The sequence below is a fragment of the Leucoraja erinacea genome, chromosome 46 (genome assembly GCF_028641065.1).
Source record: "Leucoraja erinacea ecotype New England chromosome 46, Leri_hhj_1, whole genome shotgun sequence".
Classification (NCBI taxonomy): Eukaryota; Metazoa; Chordata; class Chondrichthyes; order Rajiformes; family Rajidae; genus Leucoraja; species Leucoraja erinaceus.
This window is the reverse complement of record NC_073422.1, coordinates 249,815-267,909: the sequence shown is the minus strand read 5'-3', so window position 1 is coordinate 267,909 and position 18,095 is coordinate 249,815. Positions and strand designations below refer to the sequence as shown.

The 18,095-nt window shown below is 45.4% G+C and overlaps 1 protein-coding gene across 2 annotated transcripts in view; it reads right to left on the bottom strand.

Moving 5' to 3' along the window:
• LOC129715012 (SPATS2-like protein) overlaps positions 1-18,095 on the bottom strand; it is a 157,659-nt gene that overhangs the window by 19,110 nt on the left and 120,454 nt on the right. For both annotated transcript variants that reach the window (XM_055664830.1, XM_055664829.1), the window contains exon 8: positions 12,449-12,507. In XM_055664830.1, the coding sequence (XP_055520805.1) occupies positions 12,449-12,507 (59 nt within the window). The remainder of the gene's footprint in view (positions 1-12,448; positions 12,508-18,095) is intronic.

Below are 18,095 nucleotides of genomic sequence, written 5' to 3'. Positions count from 1 at the left end.
GTCACGTCTAATGGCATTTTGAAGATTTCATTGTCTTTAACTTTGGTTCAAATACTGGTTTTGTTGAAAAGTGCTATATAAATAAAGATTATTATTATTATTATTTATTTATTATCTTGTTTAGTGGACTATTGCAGATTTCTAGTGGTCCCTTTTTTTCTCCTTTTATCTGTTCAATATTCTACAAATTTTCATGTGTGTCTTCCGGGGCATTTTGAAAACAAAGTTTAGGCAGTTGCTTATTAGGCAACATGTATCTGCACAGTAAATCTCACACTCTCCCGCCTTAAGGGAAATCCTCATGAAAGATTATGGGAGAGTAGGATGTTGATTGAAATCTGTAATACTGAGAGGGAAATGAAAAACAGAATATAACTAAAATGTCATCAGAGTTGTCCCAACCGCTCATCACATAGTTCTTAGCACATCATTATAACTACATCCCCACCACAACTTAAAACGTTCCTAAGAGGCTGATGGTGTCACATGCCATGACACCTCATTAGCAAGGTAATGAGATGTCATGCTCTCTGGGTGATTATAAAGTGTCCTTTGTTCTAACCAGGACAATAATTTATAACAGTGATGGATGGTTACAAATGGCAGGCAGTTCAGACATCTTTACATAGAAACATAGAAACATAGAAAATAGGTGCAGGAGTAGGGCATTCGGCCCTTCAAGCCTGCACCGCCATTCAATATGATCATGGCTGATCATCCAACTCAGTTTCCAGTATGCCTTCTCTCCATACCCCCCGATCCCTTTAGCCACAAGGGCCACATCTAACTCCCTCTTAAATATAGCCAATGAACTGGCCTCAACTACCTTCTGCGGAAGAGAATTCCACCACTCTCTGGGTAAAAAATGATTTTATCTCAGTCCTAAAAGACTTCCCCCTTAACCTTAAGCTGTGACCCCTTGTTCTGGACTTCCCCAACATCGGGAATAATTTTCCTGCATCTAGCCTGTCCATCCCCTTAAGAATTTTGTAAGTTTCCCAGTTTGGCAAAAGAATAAATCAGGGAAGGTAGTGCATCCATGGATAACAAGGGAAATCAGGGATAGTATCAAAGCAAAGGATGATGCGTACAAACTAGCCAGAAAAAGCAGCATACCGGAGGACTGGGAGAAATTCAGAGACCAGCAGAGGAGGACGAAGGGCTTAATTAGAAAAGGAAAAATGGATTATGAAAGAAAACTGGCAGTGAACATAAAATCTGACTGCAAAAGTTTTTATAGATATGTGAAAAGAAAGAGATTAGTTAAAACAAATGTAGGTCCCTTGCAGTCAGAAACAGGTGAGTTGATCATGGGGAACCAGGATATGGCGGACCAATTGAATAACTACTTTGGTTCCGTCTTCACTAAGGAAGACATAAATGATCTGCCGGAAATAGCAGGGGCCCGCGGGTCAAAGGAGGTGGAGGAATTGAGTGAAATCCAGGTTAGTCGGGAAGTGGTGTTGGGTAAATTGAATGGATTAAATGCCGATAAATCCCCAGGGCCAGATAGGCTGCATCCCAGAGTACTTAAGGAAGTAGCTCCAGAAATAGTGGATGCATTAGTAATAATCTTTCAAAACTCCTTAGATTCTGGAGTAGTTCCAGAGGACTGGCGGGTAGCAAACGTAACCCCACTTTTTAAGAAGGGAGGGAGAGAGAAAACGGGGAATTACAGACCAGTTAGCCTAACATCGGTAGTGGGGAAACTGCTAGAGTCAGTTATTAAAGATGGGATAGCAGCACATTTAGAAAGTGGTGAAATCATTGGACAAAGTCAGCATGGATTTACGAAAGGTAAATCATGTCTGACGAATCTTATAGAATTTTTCGAGGATGTAACTAGTAGCGTGGATAGGGGAGAACCAGTGGATGTGGTGTATCTGGACTTCCAGAAGGCTTTCGACAAGGTCCCACATAAGAGATTAGTATACAAACTTAAAGCACATGGCATTGGGGGTTCAGTATTGATGTGGATAGAGAACTGGCTGGCAAACAGGAAGCAAAGAGTAGGAGTAAACGGGTCCTTTTCACAATGGCAGGCAGTGACTAGTGGGGTACCGCAAGGCTCAGTACTGGGACCCCAGCTATTTACAATATATATTAATGATCTGGATGAGGGAATTGAAGGCAATATCTCCAAGTTTGCGGATGACACTAAGCTGGGGGGCAGTGTTAGGTGTGAGGAGGATGCTAGGAGACTGCAAGGTGACTTGGATAGGCTGGGTGAGTGGGCAAATGTTTGGCAGATGCAGTTTAATGTGGATAAATGTGAGGTTATCCACTTTGGTGGCAAAAACGGGAAAGCAGATTATTATCTAAACGGTGGCCGATTGGGAAAGGGGGAGATGCAGCGAGACCTGGGTGTCATGGTACACCAGTCATTGAAGGTAGGCATGCAGGTGCAGCAGGCAGTAAAGAAAGCGAATGGCATGTTGGCTTTCATAGCAAGAGGATTTGAGTATAGGAGCAGGGAGGTTCTACTGCAGTTATATTGGGTCTTGGTGAGACCACACCTGGAGTATTGCGTGCAGTTTTGGTCTCCAAATCTGAGGAAGGACATTATTGCCATAGAGGGAGTGCAGAGAAGGTTCACCAGACTGATTCCTGGGATGTCAGGACTGTCTTATGAAGAAAGACTGGATAGACTTGGTTTATACTCTCTAGAGTTTAGGAGATTGAGAGGGGATCTTATAGAAACTTACAAAATTCTTAAGGGGTTGGACAGGCTAGATGCAGGAAGATTGTTTCCGATGTTGGGGAAGTCCAGGACAAGGGGTCACAGCTTAAGGATAAGGGGGAAATCCTTTAAAACCGAGATGAGGAGAACTTTTTTCACACAGAGAGTGGTGAATCTCTGGAACTCTCTGCCACAGAGGGTAGTTGAGGCCAGTTCATTGGCTATATTTAAGAGGGAGTTAGATGTGGCCCTTGTGGCCAAGGGGATCAGAGGGTATGGAGAAAAGGCAGGTACGGGATACTGAGTTGGATGATCAGCCATGATCATATTAAATGGTGGTGCAGGCTCGAAGGGCCGAATGGCCTACTCCTGCACCTAATTTCTATGTTTCTATGTTTCTATGTTTCTATAAGATCTTCTAAATTCAATCAATTCTAAATTCTAGCGAGTACAAGCCGAGACTATCCAGTCTTTCTTCATAGGAATGTCCTGCCAACCCAGGAATCAGTCTGGTAAACCATCTCTGTATGACTATGGCAATAATGTCTTACCTCAGATTTGGAGACCAAAACTGTACGCAATACTCCAGGTGTGGTCTCACCAAGACCCTGCACAACTGCAGTAAAACCTCCCTGCTCTTACACTCAAATCCTTTTGCTATGAATGCTAACATACCATTCGCTTTCTTCACTGCCTGCTGCACCTGCATGCCTACTTTCAATGACTGGTGTACCATGACACCCAGGTCTCGTTGCATCTCCCCTTTTCCTAATCGGCCACCATTCAGATAATAGTCTACTTTCCTGTTTTTGCCACCAAAGTGGATAACCTCACATTTATCCACATTATACTGCATCTGCCATGCATTTGCCCACTCACCCAGCCTATCCAAGTCACCTTGCAGCCTCCTAGCATCCTCCTCACAGCTAGCACTGCCCCCCAGCTTCGTGTCATCCGCAAATGTCCGCAAAAAGATGTTGCATTCAATTCCCTCGTCCAAATCATTAATAGATATTGTAAATAGCTGGGGTCCCAGCACTGAGCCTTGCGGTACCCCACTAGTCACTGCCTGCCATTGTGAAAAGGACCCGTTTACTCCTACGTTTGCTTACTGTGTGCCAGCCAGTTCTCTATCCACATCAACACTGAACCCCCAATACCCCCTTTAACTAACCTTCTTTCTCTGTTGCTTACACTAGATTTTATTTTCACACGTTTGTTGCACAAATGCACAGCACATTTCATCACTCTGGTTTTATGTCTTCAGCCCTGTTGTAGATATTCTATCTGTTGTTTATTTTATGTAACATGTTTTTTGTGGAGCCATAGACAGAACCAATTTTCCCCATGGTGTCCTTTGCTGCAGCATTCTTAAACACGTTAGTTAGTTAACCTCCTACCTTCTGGTAGCCTACGTATCTTCCTTTGTTGTTTGGCCACTCCTAAAGGTTCCATCGAGCAAAATGCTAAAGAACTACACACTCGAACAATAGATGTAGAAGCAGTAAGAGGCAGAATTTGTACTTAGTATCTATAGATCAGGCATTATTGAACATGTGCGGTCTTTGACTACACAGAAGTGTTTTCTCCATCACCCAAATGCCAGTATTAATCTGTTGAACAATCTCCTCATCACTACTGAGTGCAGCACTATCTTTTTAAAAACCACTCATTCCAACAAAATGCTACATTGCATTAAAATCTTAGTTAAAAAATATGTAATTTAAATTTGCTGCGTGGTGACAGATTAATAGAGTGAGAGTGTGGAAAAAGGCCCTTTGGCCCAACTTGTCCACACCGGCCAACATGTTCCAGCTACACTAGTCCCACCTGCCTGTGTTTGGCCCATATCCCTCCAAACCTGTCCCATCCATGTACCTATCTAACTGTTTCTAAAATGTTGGGATAGTCCCAGCCTGAACTACCTCCTCTGGCAGCTTGTTCTATACACCCACCATCCTTTGTATGAAAAACTAGCTGGTTAGTCGCAGTCAACATGGATTTATGAAAGGGAAATCGTGCTTGACTAATCTTCTGGAATTTTTTGAGGATGTGACAAGTAACATGGATGAAGGGGAGCCAGTGGATGTAGTGTATCTAGACTTTCAGAAAGCCTTTGATAAGGTCCTGCATGGGAGACTGGTGTCTAAAATTAGAGCACATGATATTGGGGGTAGGGTGTTGACATGGATAGAAAATTGGTTGGCAGACCGGAAGCAAAGAGTAGGAGTGAACGGGTCCTTTTCAGAATGGCAGGCAGTGGCGAGTGGAGTGCCGCAAGGCTCGGTGTTGGGGCATATATATTTACCATATATATTAATGATTTGGAAGAGGGAATTAGGAGCAACACTACCAAGTTTGCAGATGACACAAAGCTGGGTGGCAGTGTGAACTGTGAGGAGGATGTTAGGAGATTGCAGGGTGACCTGGACAGGTTGAGTGAGTGGGCAGATGCGTGGCAGATGCAGTATAATATAGATAAATGTGAGGTTATCCACTTTTCCCAGTGCTTCTATTCTTGTATATTAGACTCTTTGACGAAAGTTTTGTGCATAAAAACAAGGGGGCAGATTATTATCTCAATGGGGTTAGGTTAGGTAAGGGGGAGCTACAGCGAGACCTGGGTGTCCTTGTACACCGGTCACTGAAAGTTGGCGTGCAGGTACAGCAGGCAGTGAAGAAAGCTAATGGAATGTTGGCCTTCATAAAAAGAGGATTTCAGTATAGGAGTAGAGAGGTTCTTCTGCAGTTGTATAGGGCTCTGGTGAGACCACATCTGGAGTATTGTGTACAGTTTTGGTCTCCTAATTTGAGGAAGGACATCCTTGTGATTGAAGCAGTGCAGCGTAGGTTCACCAGATTGATCCCTGGGATGGCGGGACTGTCATATGAGGAAAGATTAAAAAGACTAGGCTTGTATTCACTGGAGTTTAGAAGGATGAGGGGTTATCTTATAGAAACATATAAAATTATAAAAGGGCTGGACAAGCTAGATGCAGGAACAATGTTCCCAATGTTGGGCGAGTCCAGAACCAGAGGCCACAGTCTTAGAATAAAGGGGAGGTCATTTAAGACTGTGAGAAAAAACTTTTTCTCCCAGAGAGTTGTGAATTTATGAAATTCCCTGCCACAGAGGACAGTGGAGGCCAAATCACTGGATGGATTTAAGAGAGAGTTAGATAGAGCTCTAGGGGCTAGTGGAGTCATGGGATATGGGGAGAAGGCAGGCACGGGTTATTGATAGGAGACGATCAGCCATGATCACAGTGAATGGCAGTGCTGGCTCGAAGGGCCGAATGGCCTCCTCCTGCACCTATTTTCTATGTTTCTATGTTTTCCCAGTGCTTCTATTGTTGTAAATTCGACTCTTTGACGAAAGTTTTGTGCATATATATTCACTACATGAGGGCATCCCTAGCACTCCTCAACCAGTGAAGTTCTGCTGAAGCACAAGCTGTAATGAAGGACTCAAGCTCTGTCCCTTCTGTGCCTGTCTCTTGAAACTTAGCATCAGCCTTCCTCATCAGCTTCAGCAAATGAGTGAGCTTCTGTGTGGGAAGTGAATGATTCAGAGTTTACTGGCGTGGGAATGTTACCCTGCCTTGAATTCTTTCCCAGTTATGTCAGTGAGATTTTCAGTTCCATAAAAGCTTTTAATTAGTGTCCTGCCTTGCGGCTGGTAAGCAGAAACATTGAATGGGAACCAACTTAGAACGGGGAAACACAATATCTGTGCCAACCGTCATGCTAATTTAAACTGCACATCTGCTTACATGTGGTCAAAATCCCTTCATTCCCTGCCCACTCATGTCTAAATGGCTCTTAAACATTGCCATCGCATCTGCTCCGCATCTATAATCTTGAGGTAAAACAACTGCTGGCCTTAGTTCATACCATTTAACGTTTTCTGCATGGATTTGGAATTGGAATTTCGGCATAATCTGGTTTATCGGAAATTTGAAGAGAGAGGGACTACTGTATCACCATGACCTTAAATTATTCAGCACAGAAATGGAATGACTGAGACATTTTATACCTGAGCAGTGTTGCACCCATTGGCTTGTCAGGTGCATGAAAGAGTTGCTTATTTAGCGCAGCTGAATCCCTCTTTCATTAGTTTTGCTTTCTTGGACAAATGAACAAGTAATCATTCCAGTTACTTGATTTGATGCTATAGAAACATGCTGGAGCCAGCGAGCTGTGTCCTTAGTTGACCTGGCTCCGTTTTACGCTCTTCCATGCCTTCTGGCACACAATTATGTTTTCTTGAAACAAACCTTTCACGATCCTTACTAGCTGGCATTGTCTCATGCCAAGTTTAGTTAATCTTCCTTTGAATGTACAAATTCCTTGTGTTTTATTAAAAAAATATCTTATTTGCAGTTCAAATGAAGGAAAGCATTACATGCTGTAATATAGTAGCCTTAATTGAACGTGGATTAGTGGAGTACGTGGTGTACACAGAAGACAAATCTATTTCTTCTGTGTACTCAAGATCATTTCTCATCATAACATCACATTCAACCCACCCTTTGTTCTTTCATATGGTCAGGATATTCTTGGATGTCATAATCGTCTTTGAAAGATCCTGTACTTCTAGGAACCGTGGAGGGTTGCACAAACACTTTGTTCATTCATTCGAAGGAATGTGCTTCATCCTTTAACATTACGGCAGACCATCCGTTCATCCAGAACAAATTCCCTTGAATGTACTCAGGTATATCTGATTATGTAAACTACTACTGACTGACGAGTCTGCAAAAGTCAAGTATAACTGCTGTATTGTGGTCACTGATTAAATACATGTGTAATCAAAATGATTTTAAATGCATGACGGCTTTGGGCTTTCGGAGAATTTTGATGTCCTTGTCCTCAGCTAAACTTTCAGTCTACTGGCCTTGTTCAGTCACATAGCCAATCTCAAGATCAGGGCACAAATATCCATAGCGATTTTATCTCTGACCTGGATATAATTGAACCTGGTGCTTTATTGTTCCACACTATCCCCCACTGGAACTATTTGTCACTCCAAGATCATACTAGAAACCATAAAAATCACATTCTAACGTTCTACTCTGTCTTCCTCGCTCTCCAGGAATGAGTGGGTTAACCTATGATGAGCATTGACACCACTGGGTCTGTACTCGCTGGAGTTTCGAAGAATGAGGGGACACATCATTGAAATTTACTGAATAGTGAAAGGCTTGGATAGAGTGGATATGGAGAGGATGTTTCCACGAGTGGGAGAGTCTAGGACTAGAGGTCTTTGCCCAGCATTAAAGGATGTTCTTTTAGGAAGGAGACATTTCTGTAGTCAGAGGGTGGTGAATCTGTGGAATTCTTTGCCACAGAAGGCTGTGGAGACCAAGTCCGTGGATATTTTTAAGGCAGAGAGTGATAGATTTTTGATTAGTACATGTGTCAGAGGTTATGGGGAGAAGGCAGGAGACTTTGTCATCTCTTTCCTTCCCCTGACCTCTTCTTTCTTGAACTCCAGCCATCTGCCACATCACCTTTAAACATACCCTCTCAATGTTCAGATTGACACCAATGCCCACGACACAATCTTACAAATTTTCTGATTCTATTTCTGACCCTGCTGCCAGAAATATTATTATTCTTTATTAGCGCCTCGGCATCTAGGAAATGGATTACCTGGAATCAAAAAATTCAGAGTTCATACCATTGGGTTGAATGTTTCACAAATGGGCTATGAGATGTTGTTCTTCCAATTTGTGTTTGTCCTTTCCATAACAGTGTTGAGGACATACACAGCGGTGTGGGAGTGGGAGTGGGAGTGCGAGTGGGAGTGGGCTTGATAGTTAAAATGACTTTCAACCAGAAGCCATGAGATGGCAATGATATTAGTCTATCATGTCTATAACGAAGATCGATGCATAAAGCTGAAGTAGTTCAGCGGGACAGGCATCTCTGGAGAAAATAAATAGATGATGTTTCGGGGAGAGACCCTTCTTCAGTCTGAGAGTCAGGGCAAAGGGAAACGAGAGGTATCGCTGGTGATGTAGTGTACTGCTGAAAGCACGGGACACCGCTTTCAGGTCAGGCGATGCTCGAGCCTGCAGTTCATCCAGGGCTAACCTGAAGAGGGGCATCAGGAAGGCCAAGCACTGCCATAAGCTCAGGATTGAGGAGCACTTCAATAACAACTCCGACCCCCGATGCATGTGGCAAGGCATCCAGGCCATCACGGACTACAGACCCTCCAACACCACCCCCACATCCAGCGACGCCTCCTTCCTTGAGGAGCTTAATCACTTCTATGGCCGCTTCGACAGGGACAATCTAGAGACAGCCATCAAGGCTGTGCTACCTGCCGATCACCAACCCCTCACACTCACCCCCTACGACGTGTACGTGGCACTGAGTAGGACTAATGCACGTAAGGCTGCTGGCCCTGACGGCATCCCCGGGCACGTGCTCAGGACCAGTGCTGCGCAGCTGACAGACATCTGGACTGACATCTTCAACCTGTCACTTGCCCAAGCAGTTGTCGCCACTTGTCTTAAAACCACCTCCATCGTGCCAGTGCCAAAACACTCCACTGCGGCAAGCCTCAACGACTTCCGCCCAGTTGCACTTACCCCCATCATCACCAAGTGCTTCGAGAGGCTGGTCCTGGCACACCTCAAAAGCTGCCTACCCCCCACACTGGATCCCTATCAGTTTGCCTACCGCAAGAACAGGAGTACGGAGGATGCCATCTCAACGGCACTTCACTCCGCCCTCTCTCACCTCAACAACAGAGACACTTATGTAAGATTGCTGTTCATCGATTACAGCTCAGCATTCAACACCATTATACCTTCAAAACTGATCACCAAACTCGGTAACCTGGGCATCGACCCCTCCCTCTGCAACTGGATACTGGACTTTCTAACCAACGGACCCCAGTCTGTGAGGTTAGACAAGCACACCTCTTCAACCCTCACCCTGAACACCGGCGTTCCACAGGGCTGTGTGCTGAGCCCCCTCCTCTACTCCCTCTTCACCTATGACTGCACACCTGTACATGGTACTAACACCATCATCAAGTATGCAGATGATACAACGGTGATTGGCCTCATCAGCAACAACGATGAGCTGGCCTACAGGGAGGAGGTCCAGCACTTAGCAGCATGGTGCACTGACAACAACCTGGCCCTTAACTCCAAGAAGACCAAGGAGCTCATTGTAGACTTCAGGAAGTCCAGAGGCGGCACGCACACCCCCATCCACATTAAAGGGACAGAGGTGGAACGTGTTTCTAGCTTCAGGTTCCTGGGAGTCAACATCTCCGATGACCTCTCTTGGACCCACAATACCTCTACTCTGATCAAGAAGGCTCATCAGCGTCTCTTCTTCCTGAGGAGACTGAAGAAGGTCCATCTGTCTCCTCAGATCCTGGTGAACTTCTACCGCTGCACCATCGAGGGCATCCTTACCAACTGTATCACAGTATGGTATGGCAACTGCTCTGTCTCCAACCGGAAGGCATTGCAGAGGGTGGTGAAAATTGCCCAACGCATCACCGGTTCCTCGCTCCCCTCCATTGAGTCTGTCCAAAGCAAGCGCTGTCTGCGGAGGGCGCTCAGCATCGCCAAGGACTGATCTCACCCCAACCATGGACTGTTTACCCTCCTACCATCCGGGAGGCGCTACAGGTCTCTCCGTTGCCGAACCAGCAGGTCGAGGAACAGCTTCTTTCCGGCGGCTGTCACTCTACTCAACAACGTACCTCGGTGACTGCCAATCACCACCCCCCCACCGGACACTTATTATTATTTATTCAAATCATTTGCCATGTCGCTCTTCCAGGGAGATGCTAAATGCATTTCGTTGTCTCTGTACTGTACACTGACAATGACAATTAAAATTGAATCTGAATCTGAATCTGAATCTGAGATATCTAAAGATATACAACAAATGAATAGTGATAAAGGAAACAGGCCATTGTTAGCTGTGTGTTAGGTGAGAACGAGCTACAGGAAAAGAGACTAAAGGAGACGACTGAAGCTGGCACCACTTGGGTGGGGGAGGGATGGAGAGAGAGGGAAATTAGAGGTCAATATTCAGACCACGGGATGTTATTTATCCAAGCGCCTTGTCCATGCATGGTTTCACAAATATAGTGGAGACTAGATCATATGGACACTGTCTGCACCGGCCATTTTGAGCATGTCATTTCAAATTGCTGTCCCTACCCTTCCCACGTGGCTCCATCTGCCATCATCTTCACCCCATTTGGTTCCACCTATTCCCCACCGGATTCACATTTGGCAAGTTGAAGGTGTGTAGTTTTGGACGTTGTTCTTCTTCCTTCATTTACGTTGGGTGGATGTGTAATCCTGACGTGTGGACTCAAGGTTCGCAGCGCCATTGAAGATGCGTGACTCAGGGATGCCCAGATGTTCTATGGGACATGGCATTTCCAAACACAGTTTCAGAACATTTTTGAAGCTTTGCCTGTTTCCACCTGATAATCCTTTCACATGAAGGAACTTAAACTAGAGTATTAGTTTCAGGAATTTGGTGTCAGGCATGTGACCAGTGTGATATTTCTAGCAGAGTGACAAAGAGTAATATGATCTCATTGCTGGGGACATTGGTCTGGGAGAGGACACTGATGCTGGTTCATTTTCTAACCTAAAACAGTACAACACAGGAACAGGCCTTCCAGCCCACAATGTCAAACATGCTAAACATGATGCCAACACCTACTACTTGGTGTGGAATGAGCTTCCAGTGGAAGTGGTGGCGGCAGGTTCGTTGGTATCATTTAAAAATAAATTGGATAGGCATATGGATGAGAAGAGAATGGAGGGTTATGGTATGAGTGCAGGCAGGTGGGACTAAGGGAAAAAAGTTGTTCGGCACGGACTTGTAGGGCCGAGATGGCCTGTTTCCGTGCTGTAATTGTTATATGTTATATGTTGCTTCTCTGCTTGCACATAATCCATATCACTCCATTCCCTGCATATCCATGCACATCCAAAAGTCTCTTAAATGCCACTATTGTATCTGCCTTCACCACCACCACAGGCAGTACAATCCTGCCCGTGATTCTGGATAATTTTGTGGAGACAGCATGAGTGATATCTCTCGAGTTCTTCCCGACATCTGCTGTAGGTAGACCAATCTCCGAAGCGGATAGGAAGATGAGATCACAATCGCCTGGTAGACAATTAATCTAGTGCCACGTCCAAAGTCTTCATCTTCAAACACTCTTTCCACAATCAGCTGAAGGCTGTGCTGCTGCACTGCAAGTTCATTAGTTCATAACTTCTAGGAGAAGAATTAGGCCATTTGGCCCATTGTCTACTCTGCCACTCTATCATGGCTGATCTGCCTTTCCCTCTCAACCACATCCTCCTGCCTTTGCTCCATAACCCCTGACTTCCTCTGGACTGGATTCCCATCCCCATTCACCCAATAGCTGGGAATTGCATCATTGATATCAGTATTCAGTCACAGAACATTTTTTAAAATATATCACCCATTAGGTTTACAGTTGAAAATGCCATCATTAAATGCCATCAGCTTTTGCTTGCACCATGAGATGATGTCGCAGACCTGCATCCACAGAATACACATATGTACAACATTGAAAGACAACTAGACATGAAGCAGAAACATCAACAACTGTACAAAGCAGGATTAACATTGTTGCTGCAGCAAACTGTGTGGGCCACTAATAAACACAAGCCTGAAGCAAGTATTACAGTTTTCTTGCGACCAGCTGTGATAAAGGAAACTTATTCTTTTACTTACTAGCTTCCTTTTTGACTTTATCCATTTCTGTCATCAAAGCTACCTCCCGATCCATGATGCTGTAATGTTAAAGAGAACAATGTTAGAACTCTCTTCAAATGGTATTCATTCTATATGTTGTGGAATTGGAACCAAGTGTTCTCTCAGCAGATAGTCACAAAGTGCTGGAGTAACTCAGTTGGTCAGGCAGCATATCCGGACAATAAGCATGGTTGATGTTTCGGGTTGGAACCCTTCTACAGACTGAGTCCGACTCTCCTGAGTCCTGCTGCTTCCCTTCTCCTGAGGGAACCTTGGTAATCATTCCATTGGGCTACCCCCCTCTTTTAGCCAGGTTTCCCCGACTTCCCCAAACCCCTACACTACTCCTCATCATCCTCCTCTCTGAACCCCCATCATCCCCCCACAATCTCACCTCAACCTCTGTCCACGCTCCTGCCCCTCCTCAACCTTGACATGGTTGCAACCATACAGACTCTTCCGATAATTAACGATCTGCCTTCAATAGAGGCCTCACCTTTGTATCCCTCTGTCCCCATCTCAACGGGTTCCAGGCCCGCCATGACATTCAACCTTTCTTCCATCGCCTCTGACTCTGTGCCTTTTTCTCTGGGAAGGAGTCCTTGTGATGACCCTTCCTACCATCTCCGCCAACCCTCCTCCGCATGGACTCTCAGGGGTGGCCTTCTACCCTCTCTACACCTTTTCACCAAAAGACAAATTGCCAAGCCAAGTCAAGTCAAGTCAAGAGAGTTTATTGTCATGTGTCCCAGATAGGACAATGACATTCTTGCTTGCTGGTTAGTTGTACTTGCAGAGCAGATAAAATTGCTCTTACGGAATTTGCAAACTGCCACCAAAAAAATCGGAGTATGAAATAGAAATTTACTCCAATGAAATTTATGCGAAAAAAGTCCAAAATTATATATTTTCCAACTCTCACTTCTTGAGGCAGGCATGTGTTTGTGTCACTAATTCTTTAATGTGGAGCTCAGCAGGCTAAGGTACAATGATCATGCAAGGTCATACATCAGTCCTGCTGCAGAGGAGTCAGACCAGGGCTCTGACTGAGTGACCTTCTGAGGGTGATGTCCAATAACATGCTTGGCATGTTGGAAAACATCCACAAGGCCTGCATGCAAAGTCAAGGAGGAATCTGGCAGCAATTTCATACAGTGCTTCATCCAAAATTCCTCTACCACCCTCCTACAATAGGGGCAATTCGCATTATATTCAGCATTCTAGTAACAAGCATAATTTGGACAAAAGTGAATTTGAGCAGTGTGAATTTGCTAAAATGTAACCATCTCCCTATAACTCTTGTCGTTTTGACTGGCGATAAGGCTCTGTAATTCATAGCACCTCAGCTCCAAATTCTGCAAAGTCTTTAGCAGTGTGAATGATCAGATGTTATAGGAATGAAACCCATTAATTACTTTTACAAATTTGGAGACAACCCCTGATTAATTTTTATCATATCACCATTGCATGACAAAGATGAGCTTGTAAACAGATTGGCTTTTACTATGTGACACCAAATTGGAAGAAGGGTCTCGACCTGAAACGTCACCCATTCCTTCTCTCCAGAGATGCTGCCTGTCCCGCTGAGTTAAGGGCCTGTCCCACTTGGCCGTCATTTACACGCCAGGCCGGTAGTGACTTACGCACGACAGTCGCGGGCGTCATCACCCCTCATCAAGCGCCTTCAAATATTTTATCTGCTCTACAAGTACAATTAGTCAGTGTATTGACATCATTTGTTACGTAAAACATTGATAAAATTATTGTTTGCTGGAAAAATTCATTTATTTTAAACTTTCTGAATTACTCCCAACAAACACAAAATTGTATTCATTATAGCAGTGTGAGGGTTTGAACCCAGCTTAAGAATTAGTTTCCAATTTTTTTTTTAAATGGTGTTAGTAAAATTGTTGGTGGTTATTTAAAAAAAAAAATAATTTGGTTACTAGTGTTCTTTTGTAATATAAAATCTACACTCCTTACCTGGATGTTAACTTTTGAAACATCCTTAACGAAGGAGGTTTCAACAATACTTATTAAGGTGTTACTCTGCAGGCATTACCCTTAAATTGATTGATATTTTTGGCGTAATTATTTTCTCATTGTGGCCGACTGCCTATGGGCGGTGCGCAGCGGCGTACGGTGACGTAACCATGCGCCACCACGCGCTACATGTACGAGGTCAGGATACCTGCGTGCGACCACAATATGCCTGTGTGCGTACGCAATATGTCACGAAGGAGGTGTGCGAAGATCTTGTGCCCTACAAAATCCCGGAACGCCGCGCGATACCGTGCGCAACTCCATACCCTTCCGCGCTTCTCCATGCGACCATCCCACGTGGCCCACACGTTACCCATGCGTCTCAACGCAACGACGAGGTCGCGTAAATGACGCGCAAATGATGGCGAAGTGGGACAGGCTCTTTCCTCCAGCATTTCGTATCTTTCTTCACGAAAACCAGCATCTAGTTAATTCAGGCAATTGGCAATGAATAAATAGAATGGGCGCAGTTCAATCAAAGGGAGGTGGGGCACGGCAGAATCAACACTGAAACATAACTCAATTGTAAATGTGTGCTGTATTGCCATTGTATGAGGACAACATGCAATGCTAATATGATAAACTAGACAAAGGGTGGGGTGTCCGTGGAAGTAAATCAGGCTGCATTCCTCAATCCCAAAATGAGGGTATAGCAAATTAGTTGAAAATCAAAGGGGATGCTGGAGAGAGCAAGCAATTTGGCAATGAAGTGCAACTTTTCAGCTACATTGCATTTAGGGAAGATTCACCTGGGAGGTGACCAACAGGCGTTGATGGATTGGCCTCCGGCACAGAAACTGCAATTGGGAAAGAGGATAGAGCGAGTCACCAAAGTGATGCTCCATCCACTGGTTTGAAGCCCAAGGCAGATGCAAGATTACAAAGGGTGCAGGTCAGAACTTGGACAAGAACATAGAGGGTATGTACAGCTATAACACTGATGTTACTGTCATTCCCAAACTCAAGGAAAGTTGAATTATCATAGAAGAAGAATGTCTGGTGTCTTGCCCTTTATTTTATCCCTGTCCCAATCTCTTGCACATACAGGGGTTGTTCAATTGCAGCCTGAAACAAATGTAGGCAAGCAGGAGAAAGTACTGAATGTGTGCACTGTGCAATGTGCCAAGCATTGTGTCATGGGCGGTACAGCGGTACAGCGGTAGAGTTTCTGCCTAACAACCCCAAAGATCTGGGTTTGATCCTGACAACAGGTGCTGTCTGTGTGGAGTTTGTATGTTCTCCCTGTGACTGCGTGGGCTTTTCCTGGGTGCTCCGGTTTCCTCCCACATTCCAAAGACGTGCAGTTTGTGCGTTAATTGGCTTGTGTAAACTTTCCCTAGTGTGTAGGGTAGAACTGGTGTACGGGTGATCGCTGGTCAGCGCGGACTTGGTGGGCCGAAGGGCCTGTTTCCATGCTTTATCTCCAAACTAAACTAAACTACTTGCTCACTACCCAGGATTGCTCCATCAGTCTGCCAGAAAGTACTTTGTCCTCTTGCCAAGGTAGTAACAGACAACCTTGAAACTGATCTTGCTCTGCTGATCACAATAGTGCACTCTCGGGCAGCCAGGCAGCCAAGTGTTGGTTCAGCACATCAGTCATCTGTTTGATCACATTCTGTGTGGCATCAAAGCTTTCATTGTCGACCTGGGGTGGACTGGCATAAATGCCACACTACGCCTTACATTCATGGTTCAAGCTAAGCTGGCAGAGTAGCATGTAGGGTGAAGCCATCTCAACGCCAGCCAGCAGATGGCACTGACCTGGTGATTCTTTGCCCACTGAGGAAGTGGGTACACCTTACGTCAGACCCGTAATGTGATGTGCACCTGGCTAGTCGTACCCAAGGACGCTGGGACGTATTCACTTTGCCGAAAGAGGGTTAGCTCTTGTTTGCTCTCTTTGAATGAAGAATGCCAATGACTTCCCTAATGCAATGGGCAGCAAACTGCAGCAATTTGCAAATTACTCATGGCCGTCCGTAGGGGGCTGCAATGGGTGGGGTCCCCCCCCCCCCCCCCCCCCCCCCCCCCCCCTTTTATTTCCAGAGTAAAACACAAATTGGTGTTTAGGGAAACCGTTTTGTAGGTTTTGTACGCTGGGATGTTTGAGGTGTGTCTCTACCTCGGTTGCAGTGAGGTGAATAACGGAATATCGAGTGTGGTTAGCGTTTGGGCTTGGGTAGGACTCGACCACAGCCCCGGCCTCCACCACAGCACTGGCCTCCACCACAGCTCACAGCCAGCCACAGAAAGGTGAAATGAGTCATGGTGCGTGATGTGACGATGTCACGTTTACTGATTGATGACATGTGGCTGAGCTGGAAATGTCACCTCCCGCACCGTTCCCTTGAGCTCATCAGCGGCAATTGAAATCATTTATTATTGCCGCTGCTGCCAGACGTCACCATGGTCTCAATTGTCTCCCATGTCCCACCCTCTAGCGGCTAGTTATTGTATTAAGTAGCTTGTCAGGTCCAGAGGACTTTCACTCCAGGTCTCAATTAATTAGTTTTTACTCCTGATGTTGTTCACTTTTTGACAGATTGACCCGAGGAGCCCGTCCATGAAGAGCCGCTGAGAAGGCAGAGAGTGGAGAGCTGGCTGCAAGGCGCCAGAGACCGAGCTTCACACAGCGGCCACCCCTACACCCGCCCGGCCACTCCGCCCCAGCCCCACATACAGCCCCCGGCACCCAAGCACTGGACTGCCACCCAGCTGAAGGCAGAGCTCACCGCCCTGCAGGTCCCTATCCCGCACAACTATAAGCAACGCCAACTCTACACACTCTTCATCAACTCGACCAGAGCCTTTGGGTTAGCACACGACCCTGCTTTAGTTGAAAATCAGACCCATTCTCTAAACACCATTGCCTCCCTGGTGTTCCCATCTGCTCCAGCCTCAAACACCGCGCCAACAGTGTGTCAGAGTATCTCAGCAGGTCAGGCAGCATCTCTGGTGAACATGGATACAGTCATAGATTCACAGTGACAGTGGAGAAACAGGCCCTTCGGCCCAACTTGCCCACACCATCTAACGATGTCCCAGCTACACTAGTCCCAATTACCTGTGATTGGTCCACATCCCTCCTGTCCTGTCCTATCCATGTACCTGTCTAACTGTTCCCTAAATTATTGGATAGTCCCAACCTCAACTACCTCCTCTGGCAGCTTGTTCCATACACCCACCACCCTTTGTGTGAAAAAGTTACCCCTTAGATTCCTATTAAATCATTTCCCCTTCACCTTGAACCCATGTCCACTGGTCCTCGATTTCCCTACTCTGGGCAAAAGACTCTGTGCATCTACTCGATCTATTCCTCTAATGATTTTGTACACCTCTATAAGATCTCCCCTCATCCTCCTGCGCTCCATGGAATTGAGTCGCAGCCTACTCAATCTCTCCCTATAGCTCACAGCCTCTAGTCCTGGCAACATCCCCATAAATCTTCTCTGTAGCCTTTCCAGTTTGACATCTTTCCTATAACATGGTACCCAGAACTGAACACAATACTCTAAATGTGGTCTCACCAACGTCTTATACAACTGCAACATGACCTCCCAACTTCTATACTCAATACTCT